The sequence below is a fragment of the Sander vitreus genome, chromosome 7 (genome assembly GCF_031162955.1).
Source record: "Sander vitreus isolate 19-12246 chromosome 7, sanVit1, whole genome shotgun sequence".
Lineage (NCBI taxonomy): Eukaryota > Metazoa > Chordata > Actinopteri > Perciformes > Percidae > Sander > Sander vitreus.
In genome coordinates, this window is record NC_135861.1 from 28,130,441 (window position 1) to 28,151,163 (window position 20,723).

Below are 20,723 nucleotides of genomic sequence, written 5' to 3' on the forward strand. Positions count from 1 at the left end.
CTGTTTGATCTAGTAAGAAGCCTAGCAGCAGTGTTTTGAATGGATTGCAGGTGGTGAAGGACAGATTTATTGAGTGAGGAGAAAAGTGAATTGCAATAGTCAATACGGGAGGAAATGAAGGCATGGATGAGAATCTCCAGTTCTAACTGAGAGACCACAGCCCTTAATTTGCTAATATTGCGTAAGTGAAAAAAACAGGATTTGGTCAATGATTTGATGTGAGTTTCAAAAGATAAGGATTTGTCAAATGTCACCCCAAGGTTCCTTAGACTGGGCCGGACCGCAGATGACAAAGGCCCAATTTTTCTGCTTGATCAGAGGAATAGCACTGTCTGGCGCTATGATTAAAACCTCAGTCTTATCTGGGTTCAGCTGCAAAAAGCTTTCAACCATCCAGTTGTTTATAGCGTCTATGCAATCTAGGAGCCTAATAAGTTTGGATGTCTCATTTTGCCTAAAAGTAAAATGGAGCTGTATGTCATCTGCATAAAAAAAAGACATAAATTGCAAATAATCTGACCTAGAGGCAACATATATAAAATGAATAATATAGGGCCCAACACTGAACCCTGTGGAACACCACAAGACAGGGGCGATGATGCAGAATGGCAATCCCCAATAGAGACATCAAAAGTTCTATCTGAGAGATAGGATGCAAACCAGTCCAAGGCCACACCTGATATGCCCACCCATTCATGTAATCTCTTAATCATGATATGGTGGTTGACTGTATCGAAGGCAGAACTGAGGTCTAAAAGTACTAACAGTGAGCATAGACCTATGTCTGAGGCCATCTGAAGGTCATTATGGACTCTCACCAGGGCCGTCTCAGTAGAATGTCTCTTCCTATAGCCTGACTGAAATTTGTCATATATCTCCAAATTCTCTAAAACAGCTGTAAGTTGATTAGCCACTTTTCGATAATTTTGGACAACAATGGCAGCTTTGAAATGGGGCGATACACTGTTGGGTCCAAATTAGGCTTCTTTAATATAGGTTGGATAGTGGCATGTTTAAAATAGGACGGGACACAGCCTGTGGCCAATGTGGAGTTGACAATAGCTACTATACTAGGGCCAATGGCAGGAAGTGCTTTTGAAAATAATGAGGGTGGTATTATATCCAGTTGACAAAAGGACATTTTCATTTTCTTGGTCAAGTTTAGCAACTCCTGGAGGCTGATTGGTTGGAAAGATTCAATGGTAATAGGCCTAGGTGAAGAAAGGCAGTCTACATGAAGGTGTGGCCCAGGCTGAATATTTGATCTAATAGACTCTACCTTATCAATAAAAAATGACAGCAGCCTATTACTGTCATCTTGCGAGCATATTGTTGTCACAGTGGCAGGAGGAGAGACAATATTATTTATAGCATCAAATAAAACCTTGGGGTTTGTCTTGGAAGAAGAGATTGAATTAGAAAAATAGGCCGACCTGGAATTCTTAACTAAATTATTAAAATCCTGCATAAGCTCCTTAAGATGCAGACGGTGTACTTCAAGCCCAGTGGATTTCCACAGGTGTTCAGTCCTACGGCACCTCCTCCTTAGACAACGCACATCGTCCATCATCCAAGGCGAGGCGTTACAGATGGGCTTAGATTTTAACTTTAAAGGAGCCACTTCGTCCAACACAGAAGAGCAGAGGTCATTAAAAGATTGCATTAAGAGCTCAACATCATTACCCATAGTATTAAAATCACAGCCAAACCGGGAGATAAATTGCTCAACAGTTGTTTGAGTAATAATGCGCCGACATGTCGAACGTTTCCGGCAGGGGGGATCAGCAATGGTAGAGAGATTAAAAAAGATACACTTGTGGTCACTAATCAACATATCCTCACAGCATATAGAATTAACCTCCAGACCTAGTGTGAAAACAAGGTCTAATGTATGACCACCAGCATGTGTGGGCCCGTGAACATGCTGCTTTAGATTGTGTGAGTCAGTAATACTAAGGAAATCTTTTGCAGCATGGTTATCGGCAACGTCAGTGTGCAGGTTAAAAGCCCCAACCATTAATGGCTTTTCAAATTTAATAACCGATGACATAAAGTCTGTGAACACGGATAAAAACTGCCCAGCAGGACCAGGGGGGCGATAAATAAGAATGCAGTAGAACGGCTTTATCCGACCAACTCTAGTGATTTGCAGTTCAAAAGAGGAGAAAGTTTCCACGCTCACCAGCTGACGGGGATAGATGTTTTCTCCATACTATGGCAAGTCCTCCGCCGCGGCCAGACAGACGCGGGGATCCTGTAACATCATGAAAGTTATTTCCCCCCCAAATGTGACAAAGCTCCTCGAGAAGACATTGCAAAACTGTTTTCATAAGTGCACTGTAACGCTTTGGCTACATTGAACGCGTAACGTATGCTGACCATTAGCAGAACGTATGAGCCGCGGAATGTATGTTTTAACTGGCTACACCTGCTGCGCACACACGGCGATTGTGCGAGACGGAGAGCTTTTGCTTTGGGATTGTTGTTGTTTCTTCCGTATTTTGGAGCCGGCACAGTGCTGTGAAAACGTCGATTTACTGTCAGCTGTTATCAGAGGACGCAGGTGAGGCAAACGAAATAAAAACAGAAACTCTCAAAACCAAACTGCCATATGCTCACCGACAGTCATTAAGTCATTTCCTGTATATCCCTAGTTTAATTAAAAAGAAATATAGACACTTTAGGATCCATTTCTGTGTAAAAGGGCCACACGCACCTCGCGTCAAAAATATAAATAGACGACTGTCCTATTTTTACGCTTGTAGAGCGGATCTCCACGGTGCATACGCACCACTACGCGCTGCTCTCGTGTCCAGTGTAGCCAGTTTCACTGATTATAGTGGAAGCGTAGTTTTGAAGCGTCCACTCCGCGTACATTGCACGTGCAATGTAGCCAGCCCGTAAGAAGTAATAACACTTGTGGATTTCCCCTTTTGGAAAAGTACTCAAAGGATTAATAGATCAATTAAATTAAATACATTTTTGGTCAATTGACTAATCTTGTAAGCGACGCATCGTTTCACCACTACACCATACCAAAGGCATTTATTTTGTATGCAGTAATGGAACATCAGGTATTTTGTTGTTGTTGTTGAAACTATGAAATCTAACTTGTTTTTTCGTTTATCTGTTTTTTTATTTCAAAACTGATCCGGACTGAACAGAAGGTAAACTGACTGTGGTTATATAAATATGTGTATTGTACTGTTCACGTGTTGGTTGTGTTTGAACACATTTACTTCCCACTGTGACCCCGGTTAGCACTTTTGAAGAAACCCAAACTCCCTGGTTTAACCCTAATGTCACCCCTGAGTCAAAGTTCAAATGACGGCGAGCAGGAGAGTTTAGCACATGACATGAATAAGAAAAAGAAAAAAATACATTGGTTTATGTCTGGATCAGCCGAAATATCACAGAACTGTACGTCAGATGGGAAAAAAAAACCTCTGATTCTCAGGAGAGAAGAGCTCATTTTCAGTGGGAGTTTACATGAATCAGCCAGGATGTGTGTGAGCTTGTGGGAGTGTGATTGAGCAGGTAGGCGTGGTTGATGGTTTTCAGTCTGTTTATGTGCGCTTCCCAGTAGACTGCTGTAGTAAACAGAGCGAGCCTCTCAGGTCTGTCATGTTCTTTGGCCTCTTAGATGAACTCCATCCGCTGTTTTCACCCCGAAGATCGGTTTCATTTTGAAACTCACTGAAACACACACACACACACACACACACACACACACACACACACACACACACACACACACACTCTCTCTCTCTCTCTCTCTCTCTCTCTCTCTCTCTCTCTCTCTCTCTCTCTCTCTCTCTCTCTCTCTCTCATCTGAGGGACTACAGAGCAAGTACGATCTGGGTTGGAACTAAAACTTTCACCACCTGCTATCTGTTGGAGATATTTGTTTCTTCCACTGAAATTCAAAGCAGTTGCCTTGCCTGGGAAGTGGAGTTTTCTATGGTAGGTAAATATAATGTAAAAAAAACCAATCTTTTCTCTAGGCCTGCATGATAAATCGTTCTAAAATCGCGATCTCGATTCACCCCTGTTCGCGATTGAATTTTTAAATGACTTCAATTTCTTTTTCTATGTTTATAGGCTTGTGGGGATGCGCAATGTGCTATAGGTGCCAATAGAAAATCGCCGAATCGTGCAGGCCTACTATTCTCTTGTATTTTAGTGTGGCAGCACTTTTATTAAAGATTATATGAAGTGCTAAGAGTATGTTGCTGGAGAAACGATATGTCATGTCTTGTTGCGGTTTCCGTTCATTCTGTGTAAAAGCAAAGGATAGCAGGACTAAAGTAGGATTTGTTTTCATCTAATCTAATCTCCATTAATTTATTAATTGTTAGGTCTACAAAACATCAGAAAATCGCAACAAACTTCAACAAATGCCGATTTTTGTTCAACCGACAGAACACTAAGATATTGAATTGATTATATTGTAAAACGAGGGTAAAAAAACGAATTGATTATCGAAACCGTTGCCGATTAATTTTCTGTTGATCGACTTCTTCTGTCTGTGTGAGGCTGTGAAGGTAGGCATGTTCACGTCTGTGCAGACCAGCTGTTTAAGTCAGTTTTTCTTCCTTTTTTCTATTTCTTATATGAAAAGACCACCTCCTTTCAATATCCGCCATCCCAAATAAGAAGTGGTTTCCAAAATCAATTCTAATTCAACCCTCATGTTGTCCTCGGGTCAAATTTGACCCGTTTTCAAAGTTTCTAAATCAGAGATATGGCTTTCTTTTCAACCAAATTTCCCAAAAATAACATGGATGGTTCCATCCGCTAATTGATGATCACTACTTTTATGGTCTACCCGGGTGAAAATTTGTGATCATCCATAAACATATGTTTCTCTGACCTCAACTATTAGTCAAGATAATTCCTAATTTCTGCTCATTTTACTCAAAAATTACCGATAATTTCATGTAAATGATGTTTATTCACCATCAATTCCATAAAGAAGTGTAAAACTAGTGGTAACAACTTATGATGTTGGCTAAAAAGATATAACATACAATTGGATAATCATTAAGAGGCTACTTTATGCTTTATAAACAAGCAAACCAAACCGGAGGACAGCAAGTGCATGGTTGATGGGAAGACAACACAAAGGTTTACTTGGAATGCCCCCCCCCCCCCACACACACACACACCTTTCACTTCCTCCTTTTTTGGTCTTGTTCACCACCCTCCTCTCTTCTCCGGCCCTGAAGCTATGGATAAGAAGGCTGGTTGCGTCACAGTCCAGCCAAACTTCTCTGTTAGAGCAGAGAGAGACCAGCTGCTGGTGAGTGGTGCTTTTCTTCTGTAGTCGTAATGATCACCCCAAACTGTGTTTAGTTTGTCAGCGCTAAGAGGATTTAGTGGTGTTTCTCATCTGAAGAGTTGGCTCGAGGGTTAGGGTTAGGTATAAGAAAGGTTATCTCCATGACTTCCCCCTCTCCGTCCAACGACTGAGCGGTTAATGGGTTAGGGATTATTATTAGGGTTAGAGGTGAGGGTGTTTCTCAGTGATGACACTGTCACAGTGGCATGTGTCATTTGGGTGTCATGTAAATATTTGACTGCGCTGCGGAGAATCGAAAAAAATTAAAGAAAATTTCACTTTTGCTTTAACAATTATTCCAAATACAATTTTTAAAAGATATAAATGAATACATTCCTGTTTAAAAAAAAAACAAAAAAAAACAAAAACACCATATCCAGTTTAGTATCCATGAGTTGTGGAAGATGAGGAGGTAATATTTTTTGTGGGCAAACACTGGCTTGCGTGTTGAAACATAGTCTGCTTCACAAGAACATTATTTAGCGTATTCCCTGCGAGCATGTTTGTTCCTGAGTTGTTGTTTTTTTTTTGTGGCAGTTGCTCAAACGTGGAGTGCCTGTGCTGTCGATGGATGGAGTCTGATTTCACCTTGTTTCCGTAGTACTCTGCTCTATGTGATAGTGGCAGCCAGGGACAAAAAGACAACGGAGGACCGTGATTCACTGGAGATTTTGGGAGGCAACACAACTGTAATTTGCATATTCATTAGCCCGAAGAGGAAATGCAAATGAAAAAATAGCTTCTGCCGTGTTGCAGCATGAATATGAAAGTGTGTTAATAATACAAAATGAGCCCATTTCTCCTTAATGTCTATCATGTGTAATCTGGAAAAAGCCGTCCCCATCCATCACTGTGAGTCACTGTGCAGAGGAGGACATTATGAAATGTTGCGTACAGTTACTCAGTCGGTGGTCTATCTGGTGTACGAATACCATGGAACAAGCAGATTAGTCACAAAAACTGATGGACTGATGAGTCTGATATACCTGTATATGTTTTTTTTTGGGGGGGTGGTGGGGGTGGGTAATTCCAATCATATTTCTGATTTATCACAACTTGGATTTTGTGGAAATAGTATTGTTGGACGTGCCAAGTTAATTACTGAGTAAATCCGCGATGTAAAAACAAGTCTGAAAGGGTGAAAAACATGATCATACAAAGTTGTTTTGAAGATAAAACAAAAGCCAAACATTACCCTTACTTTTCACGTACTTCACAGTTTACAGAGCTCGATGGTGTTTTTTGTCGCCAACGTCGCCTTCCAGGCAGCTAACCCTAACCTTACTCCTAAACATAACCATTGCCACGCTGCCTGGAAGGCGACTTTGGGGGCAAAAAACACCAAACACCGTTTACAGACCGACTTAGTCTTCTTGTGATGGTTTATTACCACTTTAACAGTTGCGCTTACTTTCAGTTTTATCCCCAAATAAAGTGATTTAGGTAAACTGAGTAATGTTGGTCGTATGGCTTAGCAACTGTAACTTTCTCCACGTGTTTAATTGGTCCAAACAGAGCAATACTACTTGGTATGTAAAGAGTTTGGAGGGTTTTTTATATATATATATATAATTTTTTATTTTTTTATTATTTTTTGGGCATTTTAGGCCTTTATTTGTGTTGGACAGTTACACTTGAGAGGGGGGGAATGACATGCAGCAGTGCCGCCGGTCAGAGTCAAACCCGCGACTGCTCCGTCGAGGAGTAAACCTCTATATATGGGTGTCCGCTCTACCAGGTGAGCTAACCAGGCGCCCTTCAAGTATATACTCGGACCCTTTTGTTGGAGATCTAGTTTTTAACATGAGTTAGCTAGTTGGCTAGCTAGCTGACAAAATGTGTCGGTTGTCGTTTGAGCTAATAAAACTGACAGTTACCGGCCAGAAATAAAGAAGCCTGCTTTTGTGGTACCATTATGTCTTAAGTATACTTGTTTAGAGTGGTAAATCCATCACTGTTACCATTGTAAACTATGTGCCATGCCAACCCGTTCTCGGTCCCAACTCGTCAAATACTGGTCCGTGGCTCCTAGCGTCAGACACCGACGCAAAAATCACCCTTTAGCACCTTTATGGAACGCACCCGGTGGAGCAACAGCCTGACCACGGCGCTGTCAGATGACATAGTATTTAGAGCGATAACGCTAGCGAGTAGTATGAAAGACCGAAAATCCACGTAAGGAGGAAGGTTTGAGTGGTGGATGGGTCAAACAACACAGGACTTTTGGTAATCTTTTCCTAAACCTGAAGCTGCCCAAGCTATGACACCAAAGGGCTAGATGGCTAAAGGAGAGTTTTTGCGTCAGTAACAAACGCCAAAGGCACATGACCAAGTGTAGCCTTTTGACACGCAGGGGAGTGAGAACACACACACACACACACACACACACACACACACACACACACACGCTGCTCTCTCCTGGGAGGATGAAAAACAACAAGTGCCTCTGTAAGAGTACATCCACATGTGTGTGAACTGCGTCAGGACTGTATGGTACCAGAACAAGGGAGAGTCGGTTAATAGGGAACAGGCATTCAGTGAGGCAGGCAGTTTTGTTGCATAACAGCCGCAGTAAAAAAAACCATGCCCTGGCTCTCCTCCTCTCCAGAGGACAGATGGCGGCAGAAGAAAGCGAGCGTGCGCGCGGCGGCTCTCTCCCATGCCACTCCTCAACAGATGCACTGCTTATTTATTGAAAAATAAATCAGACTCGGGGCCAGGCCTGCCCAGGCTCCCCCTTTGATCTGCTGCAGCCTCGCTGGGCGCTGGTTTTAATCCCACCTGCTGGGCCTCAGCTAATGGCAACCCTGCGTAATGTTTAGGAAAGCAGGCCCTCTCCAGCACTCACATATGGGGCCGTGGGCTCTGCTCCAGGAGGAAAAACAAAATTGGCTTTTAAGAAAAAGGTAGCAAAAAAAAAAAAGCAACATGTAGCAGAGTTTGACCCGGTGTCAGTGTCTGTCAGCTTGGCTTGATGAAAAGCACGCTCGCTCTGCAGGCATTTAGCTCTTTGACAATCAATCCTGCTTAATGCTAGGGCTGCACGATACAAGGAAAATATGCAAAAACATTGTTGAATATCGCGCTAACAATATTACTTGAGATTAAATAAACAGATCTTAAAGTGTACTCAGTTCTGCTGCTTTTAGTATTCTGCTAAAATACAACAAATTGCTTGTTGAATTTTAAACAAATGAAAGGAAATCATTCCCAACATTCTTTTATTGAACAAACTAAGCATTGCATTGACTATAAAAGGCACCAAAGAAAGATAGCTACATTTTAATGTGCAGTTTTCTGCGGATATTTTCTTTCAACTGACACAAAAACTCTGTCAAAAAATAGTGTCTTTCGCAATATGTCGCAGCCTTTCACGATGCGTTTATTGCGGCAGTTGATATATTGTACATCCCTGCGTAATGCAATAGCAGATATTGTTTGTTGCAGTTAAGAACTAACCAACGTCTGGACAGCACAGTTGTATGCAAGAAGGTGAGTGGCTGGAGAGAACGTAACTGACAGCGTCTGATTGGTGGGTTAAGAAGATGGGTGTCGTTATACAATATTGATATAATCTGGCAAAACGCATCTTCTCCTTCTTAAAGGCTACTAAACAGTGACGCAATCTCATTCTCTATACTTATTTGAACCCTCCAGCAGTTTAATAACCCCAAACCGCTTCCTCTTGCAACCTCTAACATATCGGCATTAATACTGTTATTTTGCAACAACTTAAATAACAATGTTTTAATTGATTAAGAAAATTAAAAAAGCCAAACATTTCAATCCAATCTGACATTTCTGTTACACGACTAAAACAACTTTTGAACGTACACACGTTCCACCAAAACAAGTTCCTTCCTGAGGCTATTTGGCAGCGGCACCGTGGTTCCGTTTGACGCTTGGCGCCGCCCATGGCGATTGTGATTGGTTTAAAGAAATGTCAATAAACCAGAGCATGTTTTTCTCCCATCCTGGAATGCTGTGTGGACTAGCCAGACCCTCCTCCGCAGCGCTGTGGAGGAAGGTCTGGCAATGCGAGACTACAGTAAAATGAGCTTGTGAAATATTTAGCTTTATTTGCATAAGACATGGTTTGGTACAACTGTGCTTGTATAGTCTATGCACTCTGGTCTGTACTGTATTGATGTATGCACAGGTCAGAGGTCAGAACATTATTGTATTAGTCTGGAAATGAGACGAGTAGTTGTCTTCCCATTGGCCGTAGACGATGAACCACTGATGATGTGTACTTGTGTCTTGAGGTTTGGGTTGTCTTTGATTAGTTTGAGGTTATAGACGGGTATGAGTTGCTCTCACCAAAGTCTGTCTGGATGTTTGACTTCACTGCACTTTGATTATTTGAACAAGACGGTGCATGACTCTGCCTTGTCTGGTTGCTAACCAATCAATTTCGTGCGTAGGTGTGTTCATTGGGATGCATTTTTGGTGTGTTTTGGTGAGAGAAAACAGGCCAGGCTGTTGTTTGTTTTTTTGTTGTTGTTTTTTTGTCTTACGTTCTGTGGTCTCTGTTGATGCTTTTAAAAAGCAGCTGAAGACTCAACGTGTTTAAACTGGCTTTTGTCTCACGTTTGTAATTCTGTGTTTTTCAGTCTTTCATTTTTTATTTCCCATTGGTATTTTATTTCTCTTTTGCTTGCTCATTTTACTGTTTGAGTCTTATTTTAACAACATTTCATGGGAAGCACATTGTGACTTTGTCTGTAAGAGGTGCCATATCAAATAAATCTATTATTTTTTGAAAGAAAAGATGGGGCGAGACTAGAGGTTGACTTGAAGCTATGTGTGCCGACTCCTCCAGCCCCTCGTGACTGATGAGGAGCGGCGTCAACGCTAACATAACTTACTGCTGAGGACAATCTCCTCCAGTTGCCAAATCAGTGATGACTTTCGTGTTAGGACAGGACCTTTCAAAAGACTGGTTTTTCTGTAAGAGTGGAGTAATGGTAAACATTAAAGTTGGCCCGGGTAATTAAACACAGTGTAGCTGGATGTCACCCGCAGTCTCAACAAAGACTGAGACCTTTCTGCGTCGGACAGTTTGTTGGCCCAAACAACACGGTTTGAGCTCAACTTAACCAAACGGTGTCCTCCATTGTCCCCAATATGATGCATTAATCACACTGTTGTGTTGTGTGTTGATTCAGGTTTGCTTTGATTTCATGTTTTCTATAGTGTGTGTGTGTGTGTAAGTGTGAGTGGAGGCTGATGATGGTCGCTTGGAACAATGACGGGGAATAGAGTTTGCTCTGTGGGTGTGGGCACCACTATGACAAACAGCTGTGTGTGTGTGTGTGTGTGTGTGTGTGTGTGTGTGTGTGTGTGTGTGTGTGTGTTATGGAGCAATACATTCTCCATTCTGCATTTTCTGCTTTCAGTCAGAAAACTGATAATGTAGACAACGTCAGCGGTACCGTATAAACAGAAAATATGTAGGTGAATCATTGGTATAAAAAAATATTGATTCTAGGGAAAAGAATCGATTTTAAAACTTAAAAAAATAAAAAATCACAATAGACGATTTTTTTCCCCACCGGTACAGTAGAGTTGGTTTCCAAGAGTCGATTCCATTTTGGAAGCAGTCCTCGTTACTTAGATTTGTTAAGCTCTGATGCCAACAAATCTCCTATTTAGCTCTCCTTCCTCTTTGTTATTAGACAAGCGCAATGTAAAAAACGTTGCATCTCATTTTGAGCATGCACTGAGCGTTGCTTGCACTGATAAAAAATCACCAACATCAGATTATATTAACGTTGATTCCAGGGATGCACCAAACCCAGGATTCGGGTTCGGATTCGGCCGAATATTGGGCTTTTTGACGGGGTTCGGTTTCTGCCGAACCTTAGAATTTATTTCTACCGAACCCTGCGCTTGCACTACGCGCGCTACGCTGGTCGACGTAATGACGCCGCCGTAGATTATGGGAATGTGTTTACGTAGGTGGACCGTTCAATACAGTAGGCTGTGAGAAAGTGAAAATGGAACTCGTGAACAGAAGAAGTGTTGTTTGGCAGTACTTTCAGTCAAAAGACGGCGCTCAAGTCCAGCTACGTGTTCAATTTGCAATGCCGATTTGTCTCGTGGTGGCAAGGACCCTAAACAATACACAACATCGCCGCTGTTAAAACATTTGAGTATGAAACCTCCGAAAGAATATGAGTTGTGCATGAAGGAATCTACAGACAGCAGCCAAAATGCAGCAACTTTAGGTACATTACATACATTAATGTGTAATGGACTGAGGATGGGAGTAGGATTCGGTATTCAGTTTTGGATTCGGCAGAATCTTAACCAGTGGATTCTAGGGCTGAACGATTAATTGCATTTGCGATAATATCGCGATATGTTAAAACGCGATTTCCTAATCGCAAAGGCTAACGCTACGCCGTACCTTGAGCAGATGTCTGTCATTCAAACAACTGAGTTGTAGTTTAAAACTTTTACAGCCATTTTAATAAAATGAAGGGTTTTATTCGGGCTCGAGTCCATACATGCAGTTAATGGATACAGGCACGCAGAACTGAAGGCTCGGTTAGCAACGATTAGCTCTGATTAGCGGTTAGCTCCAGTTAGCGGTTAGCTCCGTTATAAAGATATGGAGTGGAGGAGCTGCCACTGAGAGGGGTAACAACCAGACTCTGATAAATGACGTTCGGGGAGCTTTCACAGCAGCGTGGCCGCGGTGTTTCAACAGTTTTATTAGTACAGTTAATCCCACGGCAAGAACACCAGCAACTAGCTAACGTAACGATAGCCTCTCTGAGCAAGTGCAACGTTGACGGTGTCATGTACACGGCACGCAACTTCTGATGAGGGGCTGGATACAGCTCCTCTCTGTGCACTGTAAAAGAAATACACTGTGTGTGTGTGTGTGTGTGTGTGTGTGTGTGTATATATGTGTGTGTGTGTGTGTGTATATATATGTATATATGTATGTATATGTATATATATATATACTTATTTAACGGTCTAGTGTGTAATTGTGTGTTGTTCATACTATAAAATGATTTATTGTTTGTCTTTGTTGAATAATACAGAAGACAAAGAACTTAAAACAATGATCGAATCGCAATATTTGGCAAAAGAAAATCGCAATTAGATTATTTTCAAAAATCATTCAGCCCTAGTGGATTTGGTATTCGGCCGAACCCCAAAAATCTGGATTCGGTGCATCCCTAGTTGATTCCATCATGTCTAAAATAAAACTGTCTGGTTAATGTGCTCTCTTCAAGCTGGTGTCTGGACTGGGCCTAGCTGGGTCGATTGTTCCCGTAGAAAAGCTCAGGGAAGTGACTGCGCTGCTCTTTAACCAGATGTACATTTGCCAAACCAACCACTTAGTCCTCGTCCTTAAAGTCTTTTCTCTCTCCAATAAAAGCATAAATCTCACCTTTTGTGAGCTTTTCTATGGGAACCATCCGGGACCAATGGGGCTACACAAGGACAAAGTTTTGCAACTGTATGTTTTGTAGTTCAATACAACAGAGTGGTTCCTCTTCTCTACAGAAATAATCTAGCTGACTGCATTATGTCGGCATCAGGGGAATCATATCCTATCAAAACAGTTCTTCATCGACACTAGAGACAAAGTGTAAGAGTCAGTCAGGATACAGCTGTTATTTCCATGTGTCCTAATGCATTTAATCAGTATTCCATATTTTGTTCTGCTCATCTCGTTTTCAGCTTTTTTGCTAAAATCACTAAAAACCTGCCAACAAGCTGCGGTACGGCTCAAAATTGAATCTTTGAATTTCAGTTACTTACAGGTGTTGAAAACGTAACCTAATTAGATTTGATAAGTGATTCGGATTTCGATAAAATGCTATTGAACTCTATCAAGCTTTACACAACGGAACAAGGAAAGCCTGTTGTCTCTCTGAAGATACACCATGGCACTTGGCTGTGAGAGAAACTGCAGCCTACGGTTCACATACACCCCCCCCTCTTCACTCTTCAAACACGCACGCATGCACACGGTGATGCATGCTATTACACAAGTGCTAGGTGTGCTCTGGCAGGACAAGCTGTTCCGGAGGAGGGCTGAATGTGGTTTTAGGGCAGGGGGGGGAGGAATGCAGTAAATTTGGAAACGGATAGGAGGTCTGATCCAGCATAGTTTTGGAGATCGAGAGATCATTACTGAGCAGATTCTTTGCCTGCTCTTCAAAGCAGCCGTGTGATCGATGAACACTGTATCCCATCGAATCAGATCTGTAATCCGAGTTTGAATGTATCTGCAGCCTTTTCCTCAATGCGTCATATAATTTCATACACCGAGACTGATTACCCACAGATTTTCCTGTTCCCAGCGAGGATGCATCAGGCAGTCCAAACGTATTAAAGAAATTGTCCTTGGGAGACAAAATTGTGTGACAGTGGTGAGGATGTCGCAGCCAAACTGAACTGCCAGGCTGTTGCTCCAAAAGCCACAAGTCCCATCCTTAATTATAAATCATGTTTAAGACATTTGAATCTGAAGTTAATAATGGTTCCCCAGTTTTAATGTCTTTAGCATCAGCTGTGTGACGTTAGTCAGTGCCAGTGGGTGCAGTAAGTGCTTTAAAGTGTGTTGCCTTCATATGTTGCGTGCCGAGGTTGAAGGATGAAGGTAAAGGTAAGAATCCTGATTCACCTCAATAGACTTCAATCATGGGGCAACCCAGAGTGTTCGCCCCATGTAGGCATGGCCCCGGGTTCGAATCTGGCCCGCAGCCTTTTTCTGCATGTCATCCCCCTGCTCTCTCTCTACCTCCCCTTTCCTGTCTTCAAGCAATCCTGTCAATTAAAAGGCCATGAAACCCCCCCCCAAAAAAAAAAATCTTTAAAAATAAAGAAGACGTCACTTATATACTTCCGCGCAAGAATACCTTTATTACAGCTGAGCGACTCGTGTGCTGCTCATGGATGACAGAGAACGCTGGCCAAGAATGGAAATACACTCCAGCTTGTGTGTGTGTGTGTGTGTGTGTGTGTGTGAGAGAACAAGGGTGCATAAGCAGGTGCCACGTGGCATTGGATGTGCTAAGCCAAGACAAAGGGCCGCCGTGGGGTCAGTCTGTGTTTTCAGCTGTTGGGGAGGGGGATGAAGGTGGGGCTTTGTGTGTGTGTGTTCATCTACAGTCACTTGTGCCCCCCAAACCTCTCCGCTAATCCGGCCAGACACACGCGACACACACACACATGACACATGTTGTATCACAGCAATCATACACTCAGTATGAGGCACGCGTGGCCTCCTGTCAGCTGTCCTGCACGCTCACATTCCCTTACAGTCAGTTTCACTCTCGCACTCCTCTTCGTTCTAGGAAAACTGATCCAGAAACAGGCATGAGTCTGGTCGTCCTCGTGCCCACGTATCAATCATCCCTCTCACTGATAGGAATGTTTAGTATTGCAAAAATCCCTGTTGCACATATCCTGAGCTAAAGTTATTTTAGGGTCATATTTTCAGGTATCTGTCTTTGATGTAAGATTACACGCTTTGTTTGAGGTTTTTTTTCCGTTTGGTGCTTTTTGAGCCTTTTCTTCATCCTGTGATGCACTCGTTTGTCTTGGCTAAAGCGTCAGATATTTTCAGCTGGAATGTGAACGCCACAACTTGATAGTGAGGAAGACCTATTGTCTAAATATGGCATCTGATTTGCTCGTATTTCTCTGGCCCGGCCGTCTGTCTCCACACCTCATGGAGAACATAGCACCTCTGTGCGATGGGACTTTTGACTCTGCTGCACCAAAATGTGCGCGCACATGCGTTGACGTTGATTTCAGAGAGGCATATGTAGGCAATGTTGTAACAGATTTCTGTGACTTGTTTGCTTCTGCCCTGAAGCTGTCTCTTTGGCAGCATGGTCCTTCTGTGGTAAATCAAGCTCAGTGACTCAGTCGGGGGTGAGACACTTTACTTCTCTGTACCTGCAACTTGTCATATATGTCATCAACTGCAACGATTGAGTTTTCACACTTTTTTCCATTATCCTCCTTTGCTGTAGTCATTACTCAGTGAGCACAAGACTGAACAGGACCTCAGTTTGTTTAAAAAAAACAAAACACAGAACACACCACTTGTTCCAGACTAGGGGTTTCACAGAATAGTCGACTATTCGAATAATTAACATGGTGCAGTAATGGCAATGGATCAGATATGTGTGTAAATACATCAGATATGCAGCAGGGGGTGGGTAAACAAGTCATAGTTGTTCTGTGTGACTTAAGTTGGCATAGAGCGGCACAAAGAGACATTGTGCTAACCGCAACCGGGCTCCTACACCAACCAGGAGTGCCAAATGAGGATAAATGAAGACTGTAGTGACAGCGAGTAACTGAGTAGCATTGTCATTGTGTGCATGCAAACAGATGACACTAGCATTTAGGTGCCGCAGTACAGTCTGTCTACAGTCCAGAGCCACGGAGCCACTGACGTGGCTGCAGATCTTATTTTGATAGATTTGGCCGTTATTCCTATCAGTAATAATAACATTTGAGTGGTCTGGCTGCCGTATACATTTCTTGCCATATCACACATTGTTGTAGTGGTGCCACCGTGTCCCCAGATCTCAGCAACTACTTTACTATTTTTACACTGTTGTGCAGTGACTTTGGGGAGTGTTTAAAAGAATCGATTTCTCACTGAATTCTTGACGCTATCGTGACTGATAGAAATGAGCTACAACTATGAGAATTAGTTAACAACATACAAGTTGTAATACACTGGAATTATCCTAGAATGCAGTTGTTCGTACTGGAGGAGAGCCAGTCACAGTAAACAAGGCCATTCTCTCAGTCTCTTTCTATTTAAAACCTCTCCCTGGTTGGTTGGTGGCTTTGTCTGGATATAATGACCATGGGTGCATGAGAGAAAGGGAGGAGTCAGTGCTGGTGGTGGCAGAGGAGAAGACCCTGACTTGTGGCGCTCATAGCCAGGCTGTTTAATCGCAGCAGGACCATCGGATGGCTTTGACAGAGCACAGGCACCAATTAGGCTGCAAGATTAGGGGGGCTTTATACTTCAGAATAGCTTCTGGATGGACCTTTTTTTTTCTTCTTCTTCCTCTTCTTCCTTCCTGCCTTGGGTTTATATCTTTACTGGGACTCCTCACCCTCCCATAACCTTATCCCTCCTTCCGTCCCTCCCTCCTTCTGTCCCCCTCCAGCCCTGCAACCTGCTCCTTAAAGTCTGCGATTATACCTGGCTAGACATTGAGAGGAGTGGATTAATAAGGCAGCTCGTCAGTGTGGCTTGACGTGGGGGACAGTGCAGAGTGAATAAGCAGGCCAGCACAGTGGCAAATTGGATGCTTATTGGGTTCCTGGGTGCCTGCTGGCATGGATATGGAGCCGGATTGCAGGAGTGGGGGAGACTCATACTCCAATCTGCAGAATATGACGGTAGAGTACCAGGAGAGGAGACGGAGAGTCATTTGTATTGAAATCTGAGTTACTGGATTGTACTTAAACTTTGTTATGTGTAGCTAGAGCATGTGGCAGTATATTTACTTCAGACAGGCCTATATAAAAGTGTTTTTATTGAGGAGATGACGTCTTAACTTTTGCATATCTACAGTTGTTTTGTTTACATGAAAGCTGGACTCAAACCCCTGTTGTGCACACATTTACAAACACACACACACATATGCACAGACATGCTGCTCCTCCTGAGTACATGGGAACAATGACAGGAAGTACATTAGCAGGACCGCCATTGTATCTCCCCATACATCCTCGCTTCCTGAGCAGGGTGTGGGTGATGGTGCTGGGGGACACAGGGTGGAGAGGGGACACTCCTGAGGTGAGGGAAAGAGCAGCAGTGGGGGGGGTATTCGGATCTGTCTGGGCCGAGACAGAGAAATCCTTAATCCTGCAGCCTTCTGCTGCCTGTCGCCTCGGCTCTGGAGCTTTTGGAGCTATGCGGTCTGGAAGCCCAGTTAACTGGCCTGTGGTCAGTTTCGTTGTTTCACGATTACGGAGGGTAAGCTGGTCCCAGATCAGCACACAAGGTGAAAAACTAACTTTAAGTCCAATTAGTTGTCATCCCACAGAGGGGACAGATGGCGGGAAGGTGGGAGTCACCAAACCTCAGGAATGCCCCTGGCAGCCTCTGTGGATATTTAATTGTGGCAGAAACAATAGTCAGCCAGGGAGCTGTTTATTGTAAATGTGTGTGTGACTGTTTTACCATTTTCACTTTGGCCCAGTCTTTCCGAAATGTTTTTTTGTTTGTATTTTAAGGCAGGGACTTTGTGTACTTGGCAGTTATGTAATCTAACTTTCTCCTTTTTTGTCCTCGTTTTCCTCCTCTGTGTCTGCGTTTAGGTTTGCCACCACCCAGACTGCCAAGACCTGAATAACAAAAGCCCCCTTCACCTGTGCGAGTCATGTGACTCGCACAGCCACTCAGAGAACACAGACAACATGCACTTTGATCGGCACCCCCGATTTGACTTACAACCTCAAGGTAAATGCGCTTTGTTTCTTTATTTGGGTAACCCCCCCTCTCACAGTGATGTCATACCCATTGCATCATCACAGGATCTTACTGTGTAAATATCAAAGACACTGAATGTTTATTGTTGTCTAAGGGGCCATCCACATGGAGACGTTTTTTGGTGCAAACGCACATTTTTAGCATCGTTTGGGGCCCTCGTCCACATGAATCCAGTAAATGCACTGCCTGAAAACGCACTTTTTTGAAACCGGGTCCCAAGGTGAAAAAATTCGAAAACGGCTCTCTTTTGGCTTTGTCTGGATGGCTATTTATCGTATCGATGATGTCATCACCACACCCCTCGACCTCGTACCTGCAGTCCCGCACTAGTGCACGACCACACACGACTGCGGTGAAACTAAGCAAGCGTATCCCATGTCAATGATCAGACCAGCTCACTTCATCTAGCTAAATAGTTTGTCTCTGCTCCCTGACACTTCCCTCTGCCGGTCCTGGATTCTACACAAGATATATTGCTAACGTTATGTAGCTAACGTTAAACATCGCTAAAGTAGCTGACCGCTACAGCAGCGACGTAACGTTAACGTTAGCCGCTATGGTTAGCTAGCTGTTTATAAAGTGGAAGCTAGCTAGCTAATCTGTCTGCTTATCAACTCGTTGAACGGATTATAGTAACTTTTACCACGGCTTATTGTAGAAAAGCTACTGCAAGAAAAACGTGTAGATTATCAAAAAGACATTGGATCATTGATGTTTGTTTGACTGCCGATGTTAGCTAGTTAGCAGAGCTAACGTTAGCGCGCTAACGTTAGCTCTGCCAGCTAGCCCGCTGCAGTCATGTCCGATGGCAGACAGAATTGCAAAATAAAAAGCAATCCGACAGCACATTATACAATGTAAACAAAGATTTCCTTGCGGAGGCCTTTATAAAATGAGGAGTGGTGAAAGTTATTATAGTCCATGGATGTATTAAGAGATGGTTAGTCTAGCTAGTCATGTTATGATGGGAAGTTAACTCTTCTCCGTGTTTTGGTGAATTTCTGTGGCAGAAACAGCGCTGTTTCTGCCTATAGGCCTGGAATATGAAGTAGCGCGTTGAGTCATTTACACCTGGATCGTATGGATGCAAAAATCCTTGAAACAAATCCAGGGAAGACGGGTAAAAAAAAAAAAAGATTGTTTAACACTGTACTTGTCAATTCTGCAGTATGTGCCAGACACAAGAATTCGAAAATACATTTCTCTCCAACCCAAAGTACAGGAGATAAACGATAAGTAATGTATACAATACAATAAATGCATTCTAAATAGTGCAATATTAAGGCAAAAACCAAACGGTATAGAAAACAAAACAAGAAATATAAATAAAATGAAAGAAAAAAGTGTTTCTAGGAGTATTTTATAAAGTGGCCGGTGCTGTTCCTGATGGGGGGGAGTGGGGAGGGTTCTTTAACATATGTACAATTTTGAATTTTAGTGCAATATCCAAATCGCAAGGGGGGGGTTATATTTGTTAAAGGCAAAATATGTGTCGAACCATTCTGAATGAAGTGTTGTGGTGCTGCAGAGACGTCACGGCCTACAAATCCTATCCTACAGACTTTTAATTTGAATATTTTTCAATGAAAAATACAGAATATATAATGATACAAAATCATATCGTGAATCATATCGCAGTCGCAATATCAGTCAAAAATAATCGCAATTAGATACCTTCCTCATATCGTGGCGCCCTAGCTGAACTCCTGTTGTGATGGTTATTAAAGGGTTGGTTCATCCAAATAATAATAACAATAAACTTATTTCTCACTTACCTTGAGTCCTAACTAAGCCAGAAAATCAACCAGTTACTATTTAGTTTCACCTCATTCAGTCAACCTAACATTGTGTTCATGTTTGCAAACTGTAAGCGAGAAGGCTAAATGAGACTTGCAATAATGCAGTCAAAACGATTTGACTTTTTTTCGATGAAATAAAAGCATGTCAAGAAACTATACGTCTGGCCCTTGATGTGATTCTCACTTTCCGGTGTGGCCCGTAGTGAAATTAAGTTTGACGCCCCTGCTCTACGGCAGAGATTGAAAGATTGATATTAAAGTTTGCCGTAGTTGTGATCCAGCAGAAGGGTTGACTGCTGTGTTTTCTTGACTTTCAGCCTCCATCCTGGCTCGGAACGTGTCCACGCGCTCCTGTCCCCCGCGCACCAGCCCCCCCTCCGACCTGGAGGAAGAGGACGAGGGGAGCAATGAGCGCGGGTCGGTAACCCTTCCGTTACAGTGTGCATGTATTCCTGCCTGTCAGTAGAGCTCTTGTCTTTTTCACACTGGAGGATACATTACAGCCATGAAATGCGTGTGTGTCATGACAGTTTGATCACTTTGAGTCTCCATGGTCACATCAAGCAGTTCCTCATATGTTGGATATGTTAAAAGGTATGATAATGATGATGTGTGTGTGTGTGTGTGTGTGTGTGTGTGTGTGACTGTTTGTGCAGGGAGCATAAAACAGGGGGGATGAAGTTGGTGAAAAAGAAGCCACGGAGACGGCACACTGATGTAAGTAATCATACAGATACAGGGGCTGCAGGCAGGGTGCAACATAAAAAATCCCCCCCACCCCCAGACTTCCTGGAAGGAGTCTACAGCTTTTTCCACATAAATGTTTGTGTATTTGTGTTGTGTAACAGTATTTGAAAATGAGAAAAAAGTGTCGCACACTCTGGCTCCATATGCGTATCTCTATTTATTCTGACAACGTTTCGTCCCTAAGGCCTTCTTCAAATCAACCCAGGGGGTGCGTTACTTTTCTATATCATATGGGTCAACAGTATTTGTCACTTGTTTTGTGACTCCCGAGTTATTTGTAGAGCCATATGTTTTCACAAATGGTGTGCGAAACAAGCAAAGAGTTGTGCAACAC

General features: G+C 42.8%; 1 protein-coding gene across 4 annotated transcripts in view; it reads left to right on the forward strand.

The window, feature by feature from the left end:
• The window catches only part of plekhg5b (pleckstrin homology domain containing, family G (with RhoGef domain) member 5b), a 91,231-nt gene that overhangs the window by 38,148 nt on the left and 32,360 nt on the right, over nucleotides 1-20,723 (forward strand). The window contains exons 1-5 of one of the 4 annotated variants that reach the window (XM_078255788.1): nucleotides 3,593-3,963; nucleotides 16,513-16,747; nucleotides 17,672-17,813; nucleotides 19,960-20,059; nucleotides 20,299-20,359. In XM_078255788.1, coding sequence (XP_078111914.1) covers nucleotides 16,685-16,747; nucleotides 17,672-17,813; nucleotides 19,960-20,059; nucleotides 20,299-20,359 — 366 coding nt within the window. In that variant the 5' untranslated portion in view covers nucleotides 3,593-3,963; nucleotides 16,513-16,684. Of the gene's footprint in view, nucleotides 1-3,592; nucleotides 3,964-5,207; nucleotides 5,303-16,512; nucleotides 16,748-17,671; nucleotides 17,814-19,959; nucleotides 20,060-20,298; nucleotides 20,360-20,723 lie in introns of those variants that run through there. The other 3 variants (XM_078255789.1, XM_078255786.1, XM_078255787.1) reach the window with 3 other exon arrangements.